The 18,726-nt window shown below is 41.4% G+C and overlaps 1 protein-coding gene across 3 annotated transcripts in view; it reads left to right on the top strand.

Annotated features, from left to right (window-relative positions):
- STARD8 (StAR related lipid transfer domain containing 8) overlaps positions 1-18,726 on the top strand; it is a 780,205-nt gene that overhangs the window by 389,943 nt on the left and 371,536 nt on the right. Inside the window, exon 1 of one of the 3 annotated variants that reach the window (XM_044057101.1) lies at positions 7,202-7,432. The exons of the other annotated variants lie outside the window; for them this stretch is intronic. Within the exon in view, the coding sequence (XP_043913036.1) occupies positions 7,399-7,432 (34 nt within the window). The 5' untranslated portion in view covers positions 7,202-7,398. Of the gene's footprint in view, positions 1-7,201; positions 7,433-18,726 lie in introns of those variants that run through there. 3 annotated transcript variants of the gene reach the window in all.

Genomic DNA, 18,726 nt, shown 5'->3' with positions numbered 1-18,726 from the left:
CAAAACAGATATTTCAGTTTCACTTAAATCAAACCCAGATAAATTCACAATACAATTATTCATATCACATCTTGTTGTACTGTGCAAACATGTTTAAAATCAATATTTAGTCCTTTTATTCTGTCTCTTTGTGACTTAATTTTGCATTGTATAATTTCACTAGAGTTTTCCTTCAACTTGATATTTAAAGAACATAACAATTGTTCAAACTTAGAACCACCCAGCTGCCCAGATAATTCATCACAAGCAGCTGCAAATTCAGCCTTCACTTTAAGCTGTTTTAGGATGTCTCATTCTATCAGTATAAGCAGCCATTCCCATACACACCTGTGGGAGGCAGTAATCCATCTTTTCTCAAATGCTAGTTCAGTTACATCAGAGGAATCAAAGGCAGCAGAAGGATTCTTTACAAAACGTAACCCCCTAGGGGTAATGTCAATATCCAAATATCTCTGCAAGCCTAGAATATTATAATGTAAGGCATTTTCTCTAAACAGCAGCCATTCAAGTAGCTCTAAATTAGTACAATCAGCTGTCGACAACTGTACTGTGGTAGCCTTACCCACTTCATTAAAAGGGTTAGGAGATCTTTTCCCTCTTCCTTCTTCTAACAGACGCTCCCAAGTTTTAACAGGGGCAACATTGAATATAGAAGTACTCGACTCCATCTGGGTTTCACCAACTGGATGAAATGTAGCAGAAACAGATACATCATCTCAAAAAATACGTGGCAATTGTTACAGCGATCCACTGGCCATCTCTCACCATATAAAAAAACACCAAACAAGTGTTAAAACACAACAGACTACAAAGCAGGCAAAAAGATGCCACCAGTCTTGTAGTAAATAGTTTATTCACACCGAATAACACTCTGGCGCCTCAGCACAGCCTTCCTGGAGTTGCAAAATATGCCACACCATACATCTATAGGTATGTATGTATGTATGTGTGTGTATATATATATATATATATATATATATATATATACACACACACACACACACACACACACACACACACACACACATATATTCACTTAAATACAATTAATCAAACAATCAACTAATTAATCAACCATCAATTAAAATAATCATATATACATTTTAAAGATACACTCTCCAGTTACATTCACTATTTAGACCTGCTGGATATAATGTATTAAATATTAAAATATATAAAGTCTCTTTATGCAATAATTTCTTTTTCATTAACACTTCATCTGCTTCTGATATATGTTCCAAAATACAAGCTTTTAACAGTGAAAAGTCACTGCTATGACAAGTAAAAAAATGTAAAGCTATAGGGCTCATAGCATTATTGTTTTTTATGCATATAATATGTTCTTGCAACCATAGCTTGAATATTATTTTAGTCTCCCCTATATAAAACAAGTTACAGGGGCAAGACAAAGCATATACCACCAATTTAGTTATACATGAAAAAGCAGAAGTGGAACAAAATTTTACACCATTTATTTTTTCAAAACATTTGGTGATGTTGGAGCAAACTGAACACCTTCCACAAGGGAAGGTGCCACATTCCAAAACTGCAGATTTAATTTTTCTCCAGGTGAAACATCCATTATGTACCACCATGTCTTTGATATTTCTACTTCTCTTGAAAAAGATAATTACAGTTCTGCAAAGATTTTTTACCCCTTCCGTATTAAGTAGGGCCAATAATATCTAATGGCATCAGTGATTCTCACTTAAGATATTATATACAGTAACAAAACAGACTTTTTCTACACTCCTGCACAGTATTAAATTCTCCATTATTTATCTTATTTACTAAAGGCCTGTTATGAAGTAAGCTGGTATCTATTAATTATGGTGGCTGCCAAGAAGCAGTTACTAGAAAATGGAAAATATTGCCTAAACCAAACATATTTTAAGTAGTGAATATAGTAACAAGGGACAAAATAACTGGAAGTGGGATCTTTAGAAAAGGTTAGGAGCAAATTGCATAGGAAAATATGGGAATTGTGGAAATAATACATGCGGAATAATGTTTTGTAGGAAGAATGAGGTTTAAGAGAAGGCAGGAATTGAGTGAATTATATAACTCTGGATGGACAATGAGTGTATGGAAGATTAAATGTGATGTATAGTGTTTGTAACTGAGAATATGTCGATATGGTTTGTTTTAATTTATATAAATGTATGATTGCTTATGTCATAAGTGAAAATTCAATAAAGATAATTAAATTAAAAAAAATGTACAGGAGCAGAGGGAATATTGAGCACCATTTTCTCCTTTAAGCTTGTGTTTTTTTGTAGGGGGGCTACTAGCCCTTCATACCCCAAGACTTATATTTACTAGTTTGAGATTGCCATATCTGTGAGAAAAGGGAACATTCTTAGGAGTGGCATTCTCAGACTTAGTATATGTAGGTCTGTATTTAAAGTAATTCAGTCAACGTATTTCTGAACTTGACACTGTAAGAATAGACAAATAAAACAGTTGCCTTAAAAGATGCATTTTCTGTTTTACTAGTTAGGGTAATTCAGATAATAACACAAAAGACTGAAGCGCTACAAGCTCACCACTTGTGACGGACAGTCACCTACAGATAATTGTAAAAACTCCTTTTCACATACATTTAAATTGGCTTGTTTTAGATAAGATGTGGCTATCCTTAGACTACCAGAAAATGCTTAAGCACAATGAGGCTTTGTTTTTTGTTTTGTTTTTAGGCACAAATCAGATAGTATAAGTAAGTTTTGGAAATAACAAGATCAAAGACATGATGCAAGTAATATCATGCAACATTGTGAGTTCAAAACCTCTCCTTAATTTGGTTACTGTAACAAACAAAAAGATGAGCCAATATTAGACAAGTGTACATAAGGAAGTACAGTTAGGACAAAATAGCCAATGGTAGCAAAACTGAAACTGAAAGTAAAAGTAAGGGAGGGAGCACACACACACACACACACACACACACACACACACACACACACACACACACACACACACACACACACACACACACAAATCAACAATAGTTAAAACTTAGGAGGAGGCAAGCAAGGGCAAATTGTCTCACAGTTCAAGACCTGGCAGTTCTTTGCAGTGAAGCATAAGACATGTAGCACCTAGAATTAGTATGGATTTTTTTTGGGGGGGGGGGGGGTTATAGTACACCTTCAGCTCCCCCTTCAAAAAAACATAACAAAAAAATGTGATGTGTTATCTGCTGGTGAGCAAGCAACCTTAACAACTTTCCTTTATAATAATATTTACTGTAAGCAAGCAACCTACGTTTACCGACTGTTTTTATGGTGAGTGACCACTAATATACACAAAAAGAGTGGACAGACATGACTTTGCTGCTTCACACTTGCCTGCAGGATATGGAGACCCACTTTTCCCAATATGCAGCCTTTACTAAATTTTGCTAAACAGTGAAAACTGTGTTCTCTAGCTGTCTGTACTGCACATCAGTATTTTTATTTTTAAGCAAGTTTTGCAGGATGTATATTCATAGTCATATAAAGCAAAACACTGCCTTACATGGGATATTAAAAAGCACAAATGAGTGCATGCCTCATAACAGGTGTTCTAAGTATTATAACAGTATTTTCAGAAGTTAAAAAGCACGTGCACACAAAATTATGATTGCTTGCATACCCCTCAAATGTCCCTGATTTTTGACATATTGACACTGTATGATTATATGTACAGACTTCCTTTTGTTTGTGTCTGGTGTATTTCCTAGTTCATGTTAGGATTTTCTTAATGTTACATTGTCCACTTTTCATTCCTTAGAGGAAATTATCAAAATAATTGTATAATACTCTCCATGTTTGACTTAGACTCTGTATGAGAAGCGTGAAACAAATCTGCCAAGGGAAGCATTATCAAAAGAGAAAAAAAATATATAAATGTTTAACAAAATCTCACGTAACTGTTCAACGTGTTCAGAAATTATATCTGACAAGAAATTCAGACCCCACCAAATGCATGCACAAGTGATTATTTCATTCCAAAATTCATCCGTATTAATGAAGATAGTTAAGCCAGGGGATGGCTCCATATAACACAACCCCAACCCACTTGTAGTGCATGATTCAATATATGCTGGCAACTATCATATCTGGAATTATTTTATTTCTTAAACTGAGAGACAGTTTCTCTTTAGACTTCCATAAATCGCAAGCAGTAATTAGCATTTCCTTTTTCATTGCATCTTCTTCTGTGATAGTTCAATCAATTTTAAGAATTCACTCTTCATTTTTTGTACTTATGTTACTGCTGACTGATGCACGTTTTGCTTCTTCCCGCAACTGTGTTCCAGTGTTGCCTTTTGTGGTGTCCTTACTGGCCTGTGCCTGTGTCTACTTTTTGTAAAGTGTCACTGTATGCAATCTACAGTAATGTAGTATCTCTGTTTTTAGGCTTGAATGGAAAATTATCAGTCTGGTGGGTCTACTCCTTCAACAAGACCCATATGACTTTAACAGTCTACCTTCAGAATTTTCTTGATACCTCATTGTTCTATCACTTCCAGTGGCTATTTCAGTATTAGAAAGAAGTTCCCCAAATGGTCTCATCTCTGTGTCCCAAATCCTTCTTGCATGTGAAATCTGCCTTCGCTGCTCTACTGTTTTAAACTACACATCCCTGTCACCACTGATATCCTCCTGTGTGTCTCATACAAGTACAACATCATGATAATACCTCTCAGAAGCTTCTAAAATGAGCTGCTACAATCTACCTAAGCTAAGCCCCTCTTTGGGACTTCTGGAATCTTTCTTCTGATGACAGTTCCACTTGCTGAACCATGCCAGCATTCACCATAGAGACAGAAGGCTGCCACTGACCACTGTTTTCCATTTTGTAACATCCCAATAATCATGCTAATGAGAATCCTATACTGTACTTCCTCATGGCCTAGACAATGATGAGTTGCCTTACATGCAAGCATAGAAGTATGCATATTATTCTTCTCCAAGATGTCCATGTCCACCCAAGTGTTGCAGCAGACGGGCAGCTAGTCATCCCTTCCTACTTTTTTGCATGTTTCAGGTACCGTTAAACCATTCCCTAGTCCTGCACTTCATCACCCCCGCTCTGTGAAGTAATGTTTTCTGAAGTCACTCTTAACTCCCACTCCATTGTCCTTCATTGTATGTGCCTTTCCTCGTTGTCTTCCTTTTCATTTCGTTACCATCAGGTTGCTCACTGATGATGATCTTATCATAGGTCACCTTTACCCCGAATGTATTGCCATTCTTCACCAAATATGTTTTCACAATGTACATTATATCCAGATAGCTTCTGTTGTTTAATTCTACTGGGTACCTGTTTTGTGTACATAGGTTAGTACATGCCATATTTTGTGACAAGCATTCATGTCTTCATCATGGTCGGGAAGTCCAGATGCCCATAATATCTTACCATATCAATAATTTTGGTGCACAGGTTGTGACCTGCACATGAAAAGCTTTTCATATAGTCCTGGTACTTGTGGAAGTCCCTTGTTCTTGGGCTGCACATTCATCTTAGCTACATTCAATTTGGAGTTGGAATAATCTTGTTATAATGGCAAACACTCTTTCCTTCCTTTGTGGATAGATGTAAATGACACCAGTCTGCTTCCCTCCAGCCATTAATGTAAGATCACATATGCTTGGAGACTGGATATCATGTGACTCCTAATATTTTGTGCATGTGACAATATAGCTGAGTGAGCTAAGGCTACAAATGACATGCATCTTTTTTTACCTGTGTTTGTTCCCCACAACATCTGCTTCTGCTTGCCTGCTTTGTGCATCTGTGTCAAGTGCATAACCATTTCAAACCTCCCTGGTCACCTCTAGAATAGGCAGTTGGGTCTAGTCTGTCTTACCTAGTTAACATAGACAAAATATCTCTGCTCTCTGTTTTTATGTGCTCATTCAACACTCCATTCTTTGTTTTTACAGTCTCTGGGTAACACTTTTTTTTCATTTGGAAAACATTTTCCATAGACAGAGTATTAGAAACTGTTTCTTTCATGGCTGCACCGTGGACAGTTATAGTCATGTTTACCTTCATATGCAGTTGGCTAGAAACTAGATATTCTTGAAATGCAGAACAAATACATTTTTTCAACAGGCCTTTCAAAATGCACACACAAAAGTCTGTTTGCACAGTGCTTGGTGGAGGTGTACACACATAGAACAAGAGAACCCCCTACCTGTTTTGCCACTGTAACTAGCTGTTGTGAAAGTGAACTTGAACCAGGTTTTGCTATAGGAAAAAAAAAATAATTATTGGACTGTGCTGTATAACTTGGACCATATAACAAACAAGAAGTGTTTTTTTCTTGTACGAGCTTTTCTGTTTAATATATTCTGAAATTAAGTAGTATAAACCTATACTAAATAAACTGTTAGTTCTGAATTGACAAATATGCTATATGGATATATGCCATTTTGTGGTTCAGTCTGCTGCGGTAGAACCTCTGAATTCCAGGGGCCCTGCCCAAAGCTTTCTGTACTCCGAGCAAAGGAGGGGAGAGAATGCTGCTGCACTTTTCAACACAGTTAATGTAGCCTGCACAGTAGTGGATGGAATGAGAGATTTCAGAGGATCTCATGGAGGTTAACAACTTGCTCAGGGTTGCACAGTAAGTATAAGCTGCTTGTTTTAAAGACAGTTTTCAAAATTCATAGCTCTTTGCTCATTAAGGACTGCCACATATTTCAGATAACTAAAAAAAAACAGTTTATCTTAGTGCGTGAGTTTATGTGTGTGTGTGTGTGTTACAGTGGAGTTATTGTGACAAACTGAGTTTCACCCTTTGGTGTGACTGCCTTTAGTTTCAGTTCCCCCATCACCACATGCACACACACACACACACACACACACACTGTCATAAGGCAGAAACACTTTTTTTTCACATTCCCTTGAATAGTGACCTTTTACTGAAAAAAATTAAAGTTTCTGTTCTTTAGAGCATAATATCGACTACAGTGAGTCAGCATAGCTCATTGCTAACCTCTGTGTAACATCTGTGTTCTTTATAAGCAATTGTACTGTTACAGTAGTGAAATGGTTAAACTAGCTATTCTGTCTGCAGCCCCTGGTTGGTCAGGGCTTCAGACCACCTCCTCCTCCTCCACTGTCCAGGATCTCACTGCGGGACAGGAGTTCCTGTGGTGCAACCAGATGCCTTTAAGTCTGATGGAGGTCAGAAGGGGTCAGAGTGTGGTCTGTGTGCTCCACCGGGAACAGACTTCTTTGGCTGGCAAAATACTGGAAACACATTTCCCTGTTTTGTCATTCTTTTTTTAATTTATTTTTCTGGTACTTTTGTTTCATTTTGGGTTTTCTTGCTGTGGGATAAGTTCATCCTCATCTTCAACCATATGCTTCTCTTACTGGAATTGTATCTGTGTTTCAACATAAATGATCAGATATAGGATTAAACGTCTCAAACATGGTGAGTCTGCCTCTGTGGCAGTGAAACTTTATTCTCGTCTTATATATTTAATTTTGAACTTACTAAATGTTTGAAACTTCCCTTGTAGTCCCTATTTGCTACCATGTGATTTTAATTACTTGGGTCTGATATCACTGTTAAGTATTTTTGCTTGCTAATGTGTGACTTTGTCACCTAGCCTTCTTTGTAAATATTCCATCGTCATAACTATCATCATCACCACAACCGCCACTACAGGAAATGTATTCTGTATTTTTAATTCTGCCCAAATTAAGTAATTTTCAGTAACTTATATTTTTGTGTCTAAATGTTTTACTTTTATTGTACTTGTAATGAACAGACAGTCCTATGCATCATTTTACACTTTGAAGTAACTATTGTAACATGCACGGACCCCTGTTATTCCACTTATTTGTCATTTGGTAAGAATAATGTATGGAAAGTAATCTGTGCAAGCAGTGACACTCCAGACTGAAACACCTATTAGTAAATTATGCTCAATTATGCTCATTTAGACAACATTGTGAGTGGTTTTGAACTGATAGGTGTAATTTGTGGCATGATTGCATTTAGTATAAAGCTATGCCCTTTTATTTAATTTTTTGCATGCTTTGTGACACGTGGATGGTGAAAATTTGTAAGCAATGCTTTTAGATGGCGAGGTGGTCCTGCAACGGGTGTAGGCAGCTGTCCTGTTGAGCTAGCTTCAGAAACCCATGTAAGACAAGAAGTAACATTCATCTACCACCAAAAAAGAAGGAAAGAAAGAAAGAAAATCACTTCCATCTGGCGTAAGTGATTTCTTTGAAAAAATTCGTAAGCTCTGCGGCATGGAACATCTTAAATATGGTTGCACTTAAGATGCTACAAGTAACTCGCTTTGCATGAAGACTGCTCATTTTCCATTATATATACCATTATGTGTGCTGGACTGCATATTTTCCATTATATATACCATTATGTGTGCTGGACTGCATATTTTTTATTGCTGCATTGAAAGTAGAAGGTGGTAATGGCATATTTTAGCAGCTTATAAATCTGCAAGGACAGTCAATAGTCCACTTTTTTGGTAGCCACTTTGTTGACTGATTTATAGCTGAATACATTCACTTTTTTGTAGGTATTCCAGTTATGACATCCTTGGCTGAGTCTAAAAATGCTTGCTTATGTTCAGACAATCGACATGATCATATACGGTGCATACATGAAATCAGCCAACCCAATCACATTAAAGAGCTGTCTCAAATTATAGCATTCATTCTGACGTGAGGAAACAGGGCCATAACTCACAAAGCACACATATATGAGTAAAGTAATAGAGATACCTTCTGTTCTTAGGGAATGAAAAAATATCCTTTGTGTCCGGTTAGTCTAGCATCACTATATTTAGCAGTACATTACAGGTAGCAACTTTTAAAACTACATTATCTTTGGGAGTAGATTCATAATGCCATTCAGATGTGAACAGCTAGCTAAGGCTGCAGTAGGTAACACTTGAAGCACATGGAAGCTGAAAGAGAAATGGGCTTTGTACTACCTCAGACATTGAAACATTGTCAGTAAAAATGTTACTGAGTGCTTTTCATTATAGCTTCCAATGCAATGGCAGAAAAAATAAAAAAAATGTCTGTTATAGCAAAAATAACTGCACTATATATTTTGTGCATTGCTTTTACTAATGCCATTCTTTAAGCAATTTATTGTGAAAAGAATATAAAATGTGTGCTTCTTCTCGTATTTAATATAATGTGTGCAAGCTTTAGAAGTTCTAAACTCCAGTCATTTGTCACAGAGCAGCAGTTTTATTCTTTATGAACTTACAAATAAAGCCAGGTGTAGGGGGCTGTTCAGCTTGTGTAGTCCACCCAGTTTTACAAATAAATGACTGCACCTCCCCTTCCACCCTTTCTACCTTTTTAAACTCCTTTTACAATTTGCGTGTCATCAGCTACTTCAGTAAGAACTCCCTTGGCCTCAGCAATCCTTCATCTGTAAGGAGTATACTTCTCAGCTCGAATTTAAACCATTCATTAGACTGTGCAAACTATGCCTCTCCATCCTTTCTCTTCTTTTTTTTTTTTTCTTTTTTTTTTTTATTTTGTGCCACAGATTATGTCTGTTGATGTTTATGCATTGCATTTGCATTTAATTTGGTATTCCAACTACAGTACATTTGTAAATTATGTTATGTTTCTTATGTTTTTGCATTATGAAACCTGATTATTAGCCGTATCTCTACAACCTAGGCTGGGCCTGGTCAGTTTCGATCTGCACCCTACCTGTACAAACAGAGAAATAAAAAATAAATAAGTTAATAAACAGATAAATTCATTCATTCATTAATCAGGTAATCAGTCAGTCAGTCCTTTCCATTAAGTTATGATCTGTCCTCCGAGTATAACCAGGCATCTTCTGTCATTTCCTCCTCTGCAACACTTCCAAAATGATCAATGTCTCAAGTTATGTACCAAAGCATTTTGTTGGGTCTGGTCTAAGCTGTCCTGCATCGAACAATGGTCCATTTTCAGTATGATAAACCTCATGTTTTTCACTTCCTGCTCTGTAACTAGAATCATTTCTCCTCATATTAGCCATTCCAGAACCATCTCTTGCCAGGAACACAGATTCATAGCACAACTTTCATTTTAAAGAATGTTAAGGTTAGTGTCTATGTACCACTTTTTGACAAAATCTGGATAGTGTGAAACATATTGTCAAATGAGCAATCAACCAGCATTTTTTTTTTGAGTGGGGCAAACACTTATCCCCCACATGCAGGGGGGCTCTACTCTTTGTACCCCTAAACTTATACTACAGATTTCAAGGGCCCCAATTTTAAATTTAAAAGCATTAATAATTAAAAGGCGTTATCTACAGTTTGAATGAAAGAGTTTGATTGTTCAGTTTCATTGAAAAGTAATTTGTGAACATAAATGAAAAACAGTTTCTTATTTATTAGTGCAATTGTTGTCTTTCAAACTATGCAGTCTTTGCAGTACTAATGGAGTATTAATCACAAGATAAATTAACCAAAGAACAAATACCATTAGGGGGAAAGTGGCCATCCGTGAAAATGGCCTACTAACAACTGTGATAGTGTTAGTGGGTGACTGTTGAGAGACCCTTAGAACAACCATCTAAAGGAAAGGTGCTGAATTAAGCTGTTTTTGAAGATAGATCAGAGAATTCTTTAAATGAGGATGGAAGAATGTCCTTTGTTGAGGGGTTAGTTGTCAAGAATGTAGATAACAAATTTGCAATGTGTGTTCTTGTTTGCCACATTCAATAAAATGAGAATGCTAACTCATTTCCCTTTCTACAGGAGATAGTCACTTTTTGGTCCATTTGTCCCTCCGCAAACACCCAAATGAGTGCCTCTTCCTTTTCTAGGCAGGATTCAGGGAACTCAGGACCTGCTAAATTACCTATTTCTGTTAATCTCCATTGGCCCATCCAAATATGCCTCCTTAAGCATCTGATGCTCCCTACATCTTATGTTTCAGCCTACAGTCCACTCTTACCCACTATGTTTCATCTCCATTCTCTTCAAATTTTCATGCCAGTAACAATTCTGTTACCTCTGACAGCTTGAAAATTCACTTTCCTTTCTCTTAAATAACAAGTAATTATTTCCCTAAATACAAAGATCACCTCCCAGCTCTGAGCCTCCTGAAGACACTGAACGTTGATATTCATACCTCATTTACTTTTTTCATCTTCACATTTATTTGATCCATAAAATGTGACTCTTACTATGTAGTAACACAACTCGAGAATCACCATTGCTTTCCTTCCATCCTGTTTTTGATGGGTCCATGCCAAACATCTTTCATTGTGCTACTTATCGACTCAGTGGTATCTACTGACTTGATATAAACTCACCTGGAATAGTCCGTTCCTCCACATTTCTCTCAATTTTAATAAATCTTTGTAGAGACCTTTGCAGAGAGTTATTATTGGTGTTTATCCCAGAGTACTTCCCTTCCTCTGTTTATTAGCTTTCTTCAGCACAGGGCATCTGTTTTTCATTATGTGCCTCCAGTTTCATACTAATCCCAAACCCTTTTCTTTGCAGCACTACTTCATAAGGCATCTAAAGTCCTGCTCCTGCTCCTGTGTGGAAAGTTTGTAGACAGTCTTGTTTCATCCAGTTCTGTGCCACAGTTCACACTAGTTTTTGGCATCTCCACAGATTTTCCAGTTGAGTTACTGGTTTCCAGATAGATAGCTACATGTGCTTGCCTTTTTCTCTAACCCGTGTTAAAACCTGCATACCCCTTTTGTAGTGATATGGCTGTAATTGATCCAGTATTACAGTGCATGCATTCATTTAGTCTTGCATAATTAGACTAATAATAGAATGCTTCAAGGCAAGCACTCCCTTGACGTTTGCTTTACACCCCTTATTCAATTTTGCATCCCTTCTGCTCTGCTCCGCACATCCTTGTCACCTTCTTCTGCATTATATCATTTTGAATTATCATCTGTTGTGTTAATCCCTTTTTATCTCCACACAACACCCACCTATCTGTATGTCATTATTTGTATAACCACATCCTTCTCTGTCACTGCTAATTGTGTCTTGCTCCATTTTCTCCCCTCTTGCACTTCATAAGGCTTGCCATTAGTGTGACACTTCATTATTCTGCCCATAAGAAATCCCCTTCTGTGTTCTGCCATTTTCTCAGGAAAACTCTGTTTCTATCTTTCCAGATTCCCTTAGGCATCACATCTGCTAGTCCTATCCCACATGTTACATAGCTACATTAATCCACTGTACAGAATCATGAGGGTTACATCCTTATTTTGAAAAAAGATTGTGTCCTTAAAGGGTATCACACTCAGGTTTCAGTATAAACATCTCTTGCATGATTCCAGGTTGGGGTTGACAAGATGTGTGAAAATAAGGGAACCGGAAGCCAAGCATCAGCCAAAAAAATCTGTTTTCAAAGTCCATCACAGAGATGGTATGGGGCACATTGCATGTTACCCCCACTCTCCCTTGACTGGCGAGAGGATGAGTTTAAATCTATCATAATCTTACAATAAGAAGAGCAGAAGTGAAGTCCTATTGACCACCTTGTGTGGTATTTTTGTAGGGCAACAGAGGTGATGTTTTCACACTTAGAATCTGCAGCATGACTTTTGACAAGCTGACTTGTGTGAACTGAGTCCTGAGTTCCCCTATGGATGGCTGAGGGTTGAAGTTGGCACCAGAGAGTCTATTCCTCTTATGTCCATCCACATTTAGGTAAGACTCACTGGCAAGAATTAAGGAGATTCTTCTGCACCCACTTACACCATATAGGGCCAGCAGGATGTTCCATATTAAATGTTTCCATTTCATGCTGTTGTATTGGATGTTAGAAGCTGTATAAGGTGATCCCCAAAAACTAGGAAACCTTAATTGCACAGGTAAAAATAAACTGCAAAAATTGCTGTTACACATCGAGCATATTTTGCATGAGAATAAGTTCTCTGCACCAGCTGATATGTGTATTTTTGTGTGTGTATGTGAGCTCATGCACATGAATGTGTGTGCATGCATGTGTGGGGGTTTCATCCCCCATATCCATGCTACTTATATGTATTAACCTCCAAGATTATTGTATGTCAGAGAAGAGGGGAATACTCTGAGATCCAGGAGTTTTGTAGATAATATATATTTCACTGTAATTGCTTTTAAATTCTCACAGTTCTGAGGATCACAGTTATGATCCTCAAGTATACAGCTGGACCCCTAGTTCCATTGGGAATCTCCTCACATGTTGGGAGCACTCCCGTTTGGAGTACAGTTTCACTTACTTGCAAGGTGTCGCACAAGGCCTGTCATGACCTGATGAGCTCTTTATCATGTAGAGCAAAAGCCATCTCTTCTCCACATCAGAATAGGGGTATGAGAGTTTCTCCATCTCCAGTCCTCCACTGAGAATGGGATTCTGAATGCCAATGCCTTTGTTTGATAGACAGATGAGGATAATGAGACCCCCATATAGTTCTGGTGCTTCTACTATTGTCCCCTTTTTAGAGAGACACTGAAGCTTCCAAAGTCCTTTCGGAATTAACCTATTTCTCCTATGTTCTACCAAAATAGCCCATGCTAGTATTTGATCAAGAAGGATGATAGCCTTGAGATAAATCTCCCATGCAGCTTATCTGTAAAAATGTCATTTGTGTTGTACTAAAACATCTTGATTCAACTCTATCTACCTCTGAGAAAGCAGATGTTCAGTATACACTATATGCAGAGTAACATTATATCCTGACTGAGCAGCACAATGTAGGAAACAGGTGATGTAATGTGATCCTATCTCGCCTACATTCTCTACAGACGGGTTCGGAGCCGATCCTCGGCTCCGACTCGGCCGCTATACAATAGAACGCAGTCTCTTATTGGCTGAGTTACCTCGTATCCCAGGATGCACCACTACTGCTTCCCCAGATCTCGTTTGCCGCTTCTGAAGCATAGACGTGGTCTCGGACTTGGCTGAGCTATGTGCCTCTTAGTGAGATTATTTTCTGTCTAGTTTTGTGCTAAAACTTACCCAAAAGCTGTTTTAACAGCTACTTGTTGTTGTGTGACTGTGTATTTAAAGTTTTTTGTGGTAAAATTGTATTTTTTGTGGTAAGTGATCCCGTTTAAGTTAGAGGGGCCTTGCCCTTTCCTAGGCGTTTTAGTTAGAGTCTAGGCTGTCGTTTGTGTAGTTTTTGAAGTTTAGTGTGTTTGACGTAGATAGCCATGTCGAAGGAACATAGACCATCAGGTTTTAAAAAATGTTCCAAATGTAATTATAAAATGTCCATTACGGATGACCATTCATTGTGTTTCTACTGTCTGGGCCCGAAGCAGCTCCAGGAATCCTGTAGCGTTTGCCACGCTTTTTCCTCTCGTGTCCTCCAAGAGAGGAAAAATAAGTTAATTTTGAAAGGGCTTATTACCCCTTCCTTTGAGGAAGCCCTATCTTCTTCTTCTTCCCCTTCGAGGAAGAAAAAATCTTCGGCTCCGACCAGCCCGTCGGATCCGGCAGCTAAAAAGTCACGGCAGGCTTCTCCGTCGGCTCCACGGACTTCGGAGCCGAGGGCGGAACGGTCTGCCTCGATGTATCCAGCCTCGACTCCTCTGGCTTCGGAGTCGAGAGCTCGGGCGTCGAGAGGCGAGTCATCTCCATCGGCTCCACTGCCTTCGGAGCCGATGAAGGTTGCCCGCTCAGACTCTTCCCCTTCGGTGCCGAAGTCCACATCGGCTCAGAGGGAAATTGCAGTGGTAGTGGAATCTCCCTCGGCGCGAATACTTCTCAAACCCATACGGAGCTGGTCCCCCAGTCTTTCGGAGCCGGCAGAGAAGTCGACTCGGACCCGGTCGGTCTCTTCTCGGTCGTCGAGGATGTCTGATTCGGATTTAGACAGGGTGCTTCAAAGGCTTTTTCAGTCTCCGGTCTTTGCAAAATTGATCTCGGCTCCAGCCCAGTCGGCTCCGGAGCCGATTTCCCATCCTGCTATCTCGGTTCCTCCTCCAACTGCTTCGGCGCCGTTGGAGTCAGTGTTGGTGGAGCCGGTGGAAGTTGTCGGGTCGGTTCCAACCCTAACTCCAACCCCGCCCTTCGGGTCGGGGTTTGGTACGCGGACCTCCTCTGTCGGCCCCGGAAGGGACTCTTCGGGACGGATCCTTTCAGTTCCGAGCCTCCCTCTCGGTGCATCGGCTGCGGAAGTTCCGACTGCTGTTGTGGCCTTGGGGGTTGAACCATCCCAGGACTCTGGGGGTCCCGCCTTCAAGGCCATGAGGAGTGCCTTGGCCAAATCCTCTCTGGCCACTTCTACCATCTCACCACCACCTTCCCTTGGCATGGAGACTGGCTCCTTTGCAATCCCCTTGTCTCATGACATCGGAGCCCTTGGGCCTGAGGTTACCCCCATTGGGGATTCCCTTCTTCCTGGAGGTCCTTCCGAAACGCTTTCGGAGGAACCTCCGAGGAAGAAACAGTGCAAGAGGAAGCACGTCGACTCCCCTGATGAGTCTCTCACCTCGGATACCGACCTCGATGATGCGGAAGGGTCCCCCAAGTCATCCTCGGATGATGTATCCTTTGCGGACATCTTGGAGATCCTTAAGCAACGAGGCGACTGGCAGTCCAAACCCCCTTCTGCTGAGGAGTCGGTTTTCCTCAAGGCCTTCGGGGCTCAGCCCTCCGCCTCCTGGGTGTCTCCGCCTTTCAATGAGCTTCTGGATTTGATCTCTCGAAGGGCGTGGGAACACCCAGATTCTGTTGAACCGGTGCCAGCTCGCCCCAATAAATTCCTTTCAGCTCCCCCTGATAAGGACTTTCTTTTGAAAGGTGTGGCTGTAGATGCCTTGGTGGTGGCATCTGCCACCCAGCAAGATGTGGCAGAGGCTTCAACGTCCGTCCATCCTCCTAATAAGGAGTCTAGGAGCATGGATCGGTACGGGAAGCGTACCCTTTCTTCAGCAACCTTTACATTAAGGTCTCTGAACTACTTGACGCATTTCACGAGACTGCAGAGGGATCTGGTCAAGGAGCTTTCGGATACCCTCTTCGGTAACTTACCTGAGCAGTTGGCCCAGACGGTTAACTCCCAGTTGGCTACCCTGTCCTCGTTATCCAACTCGTCCATGAGGCTCATTTCTTATGCAGCCGAAGGAGCGAGCAGAGTGGCGGGAACAGGTGTTGCTCTACGGAGACAAGCCTGGCTATGCCTGTGTCACTTTGCGGAGGCCTTTAAGTCTTCCTTTGCCGACGCCCCCTTTGATGGGTCCTCACTGTTTGGACCCAAGGTAAAGCACACTTTGACTCGCTGCGAACAGGAGGGTAAGACTTTAACTGCCATAGGGGCCCGGTTTTCCACTCCCTTCAGACCTTATCCCAAGACTCGAAGAGGAGGGAAAATGTGGCTCCGTAAGTCTCAAAAGCCTTACTCGTCGCAGCAGAGCAATTCCCCTTCTAGAGGCAGAGGAGGGGGAAATTTTTCAGGGAGACGCCGTCCCAGAGGCGGCGGAGGCCCCCGCAACACTGGAGACTGCGAGTCCTTTCATGGCTCCTCCTCCTTCCAGCATCCCAGAAGGAGTACCCGACTGTGCAGCTCCGGAGCCAGTCGGGGGTCGTTTTTTGAGGCACCTAAAGGCCTGGGAAAATATCACTCAGGACCAATGGGTGCTCCGAATCATCGCCGGAGGTTACACCATTCCCTTCTCTCAATCCCCCCCACCATCCCAAAGAATCCCGGACCCGCCACCCAGACAACGTGATCATGCAGCCAGCGAAATATCGAAGCTGCTTCAAAAAGGAGTCATCCAACCTGTCCCCGCAGATCAGGCCGGATCAGGGACTTACTCAAGATTCTTTTTGGTACCAAAAAAGACCGGGGACTTGAGGCCCATTTTGGATCTCAGCAAGTTAAACCGATTAGTGAAAAAGTCCAAATTCCTGTTGGTCACCTTGCAATCCATTCTCTCACTTTTGGAGAAAGGTGTTTGGATATGCTCCAAAGATCTCAAAGACGCCTATTATCACATTCTGATAGATCAGGCGTCGAGGAGACACTTGCGCTTCAGCCTAGGAGACAGTCATTTCCAGTTCCGTGCACTGCCCTTTGGTCTCACCACAGCCCCCAGGGTGTTCACCAAATGTTTGGCGGTGGTGACTGCTCACCTGAGAAGTCTAGGATTCCAGGTGTTTCCATACCTAGACGACTGGCTCCTAACTGCCACCTCCAGGCATCTACTCTTGAAAACTCTAGCAGCCACTATCTCTCTAGGCAACTCCTTAGGAATCACCTTCAATTGGACAAAATCTGTATTGCTGCCATCTCAGCGTATTCTGTTTATTGGTGCAGAAATAGACTCAAGGCAGATGCGAGTCTATCTTCCTGCGGAAAGGATAGCAACGCTGCAGTCTCAGGTTCGGGCATTACTCCTCAGACGTCGCGCTCCAGCGAGAATGGTCCTGCAGCTGTTGGGTTCCATGTCAGCCACCATTCTTCTGGTCCCCTTGGCAAGGTTGCATATGAGGATACTCCAGTGGCTCCTATCAGTCCAGTGGTCTTATCAAGACCTTCCCCTCAGTCACCACATATTGATCACAGAGACGTGCAAACAGGATCTTCGTTGGTGGCTTCTTTTCTCCAACCTGAATCTAGGGCGACCCTTCGTTCCCCCATTCCCCTCGGCCACGTTGACTACGGACGCCTCCCAGACAGGGTGGGGGGGACATTATCTGGACAGGTCGGTCCAAGGCACGTGGCACACCGACGAGAGTCTTCTCCACATCAATATCCTGGAAATGAGGGCGGTGCTTTTAACGTTGCAAGCACTGCACGATCACCTCCCCCAGGGTACGATTGCCATTCAGTCCGACAACATGTCTGTAGTCTGGTACTTAAACAAGCAAGGAGGGACCAGGTCTTACCCCCTTTGCAGAGAGGCCATGAAGGTATGGGATTGGGCGATTGCTACCAAACGTTTCCTAGTGGCAACACACATTCCGGGGGGATCCAACATGATAGCCGACAGACTGAGCAGAACTATTCTCTCCCCTCACGAGTGGTCCTTGAATGACAGAGTGGTAACACAGATTTTCACGAGATGGGGAGCTCTTTGTTGCGATCTTTTCGCAACTCCCCTCAACGCGAAATGCCAGCAGTTCTTCTCTCTCGCCCCAGTTCCGGGGGAGATCCCCAAGGATGCTCTAGTCCAAGTTTGGCCCCCCGGTCTGCTATACGCTTTTCCACCGGTTCCCCTTCTCCCCAAGGTGATTCAGAAGGCGATTCGCTTGGAAAGCAAAATGATTCTAATCGCCCCATACTGGCCTCATCAAGTCTGGTTCCCCTTTCTTCACAAATATGCATTGGAGGGTCCCTGGTTCCTGGGCCAAGTTCCGGACCTCTTGACGCATCAGTCAGGACAGCTCCATCAGTCCCTCCATTCATTGAAGTTAGCAGCTTGGCTACTCCTCTTCCGACCATAGTTAGGAGCCATTCTTTCGACCCTGAAGTCATGCATATTTTGTCCTCAGCCCACAAGACTTCTACTAAAAAGATGTATAGCAATAAATGGAAGAGGTTTGCTATTTGGGCCCAACTCCGAGGATTAGACCCTATGACAGCCTCGGTGTCAGAGGTTCTGAAGTTTTTAGCTTCCCTGTTCAACCAAGGTTGTTCGATGTCTACCATCAAAGTTCAATTGGCTGCTATTTCCAATTTTCACGAGAGCGTAGAACCACCTTTAATGAGCAACAAGTTGTGCAAAGCTTTTATTAAAGGAGCTTGGCTTCTACAGCCCC

This window comes from Protopterus annectens, chromosome 15.part0 (assembly GCF_019279795.1).
Source record: "Protopterus annectens isolate FY-2018-M chromosome 15.part0, PAN1.0, whole genome shotgun sequence".
Taxonomy (NCBI): domain Eukaryota; kingdom Metazoa; phylum Chordata; order Ceratodontiformes; family Protopteridae; genus Protopterus; species Protopterus annectens.
This window is presented reverse-complemented; position numbering and strand designations above follow the sequence as displayed.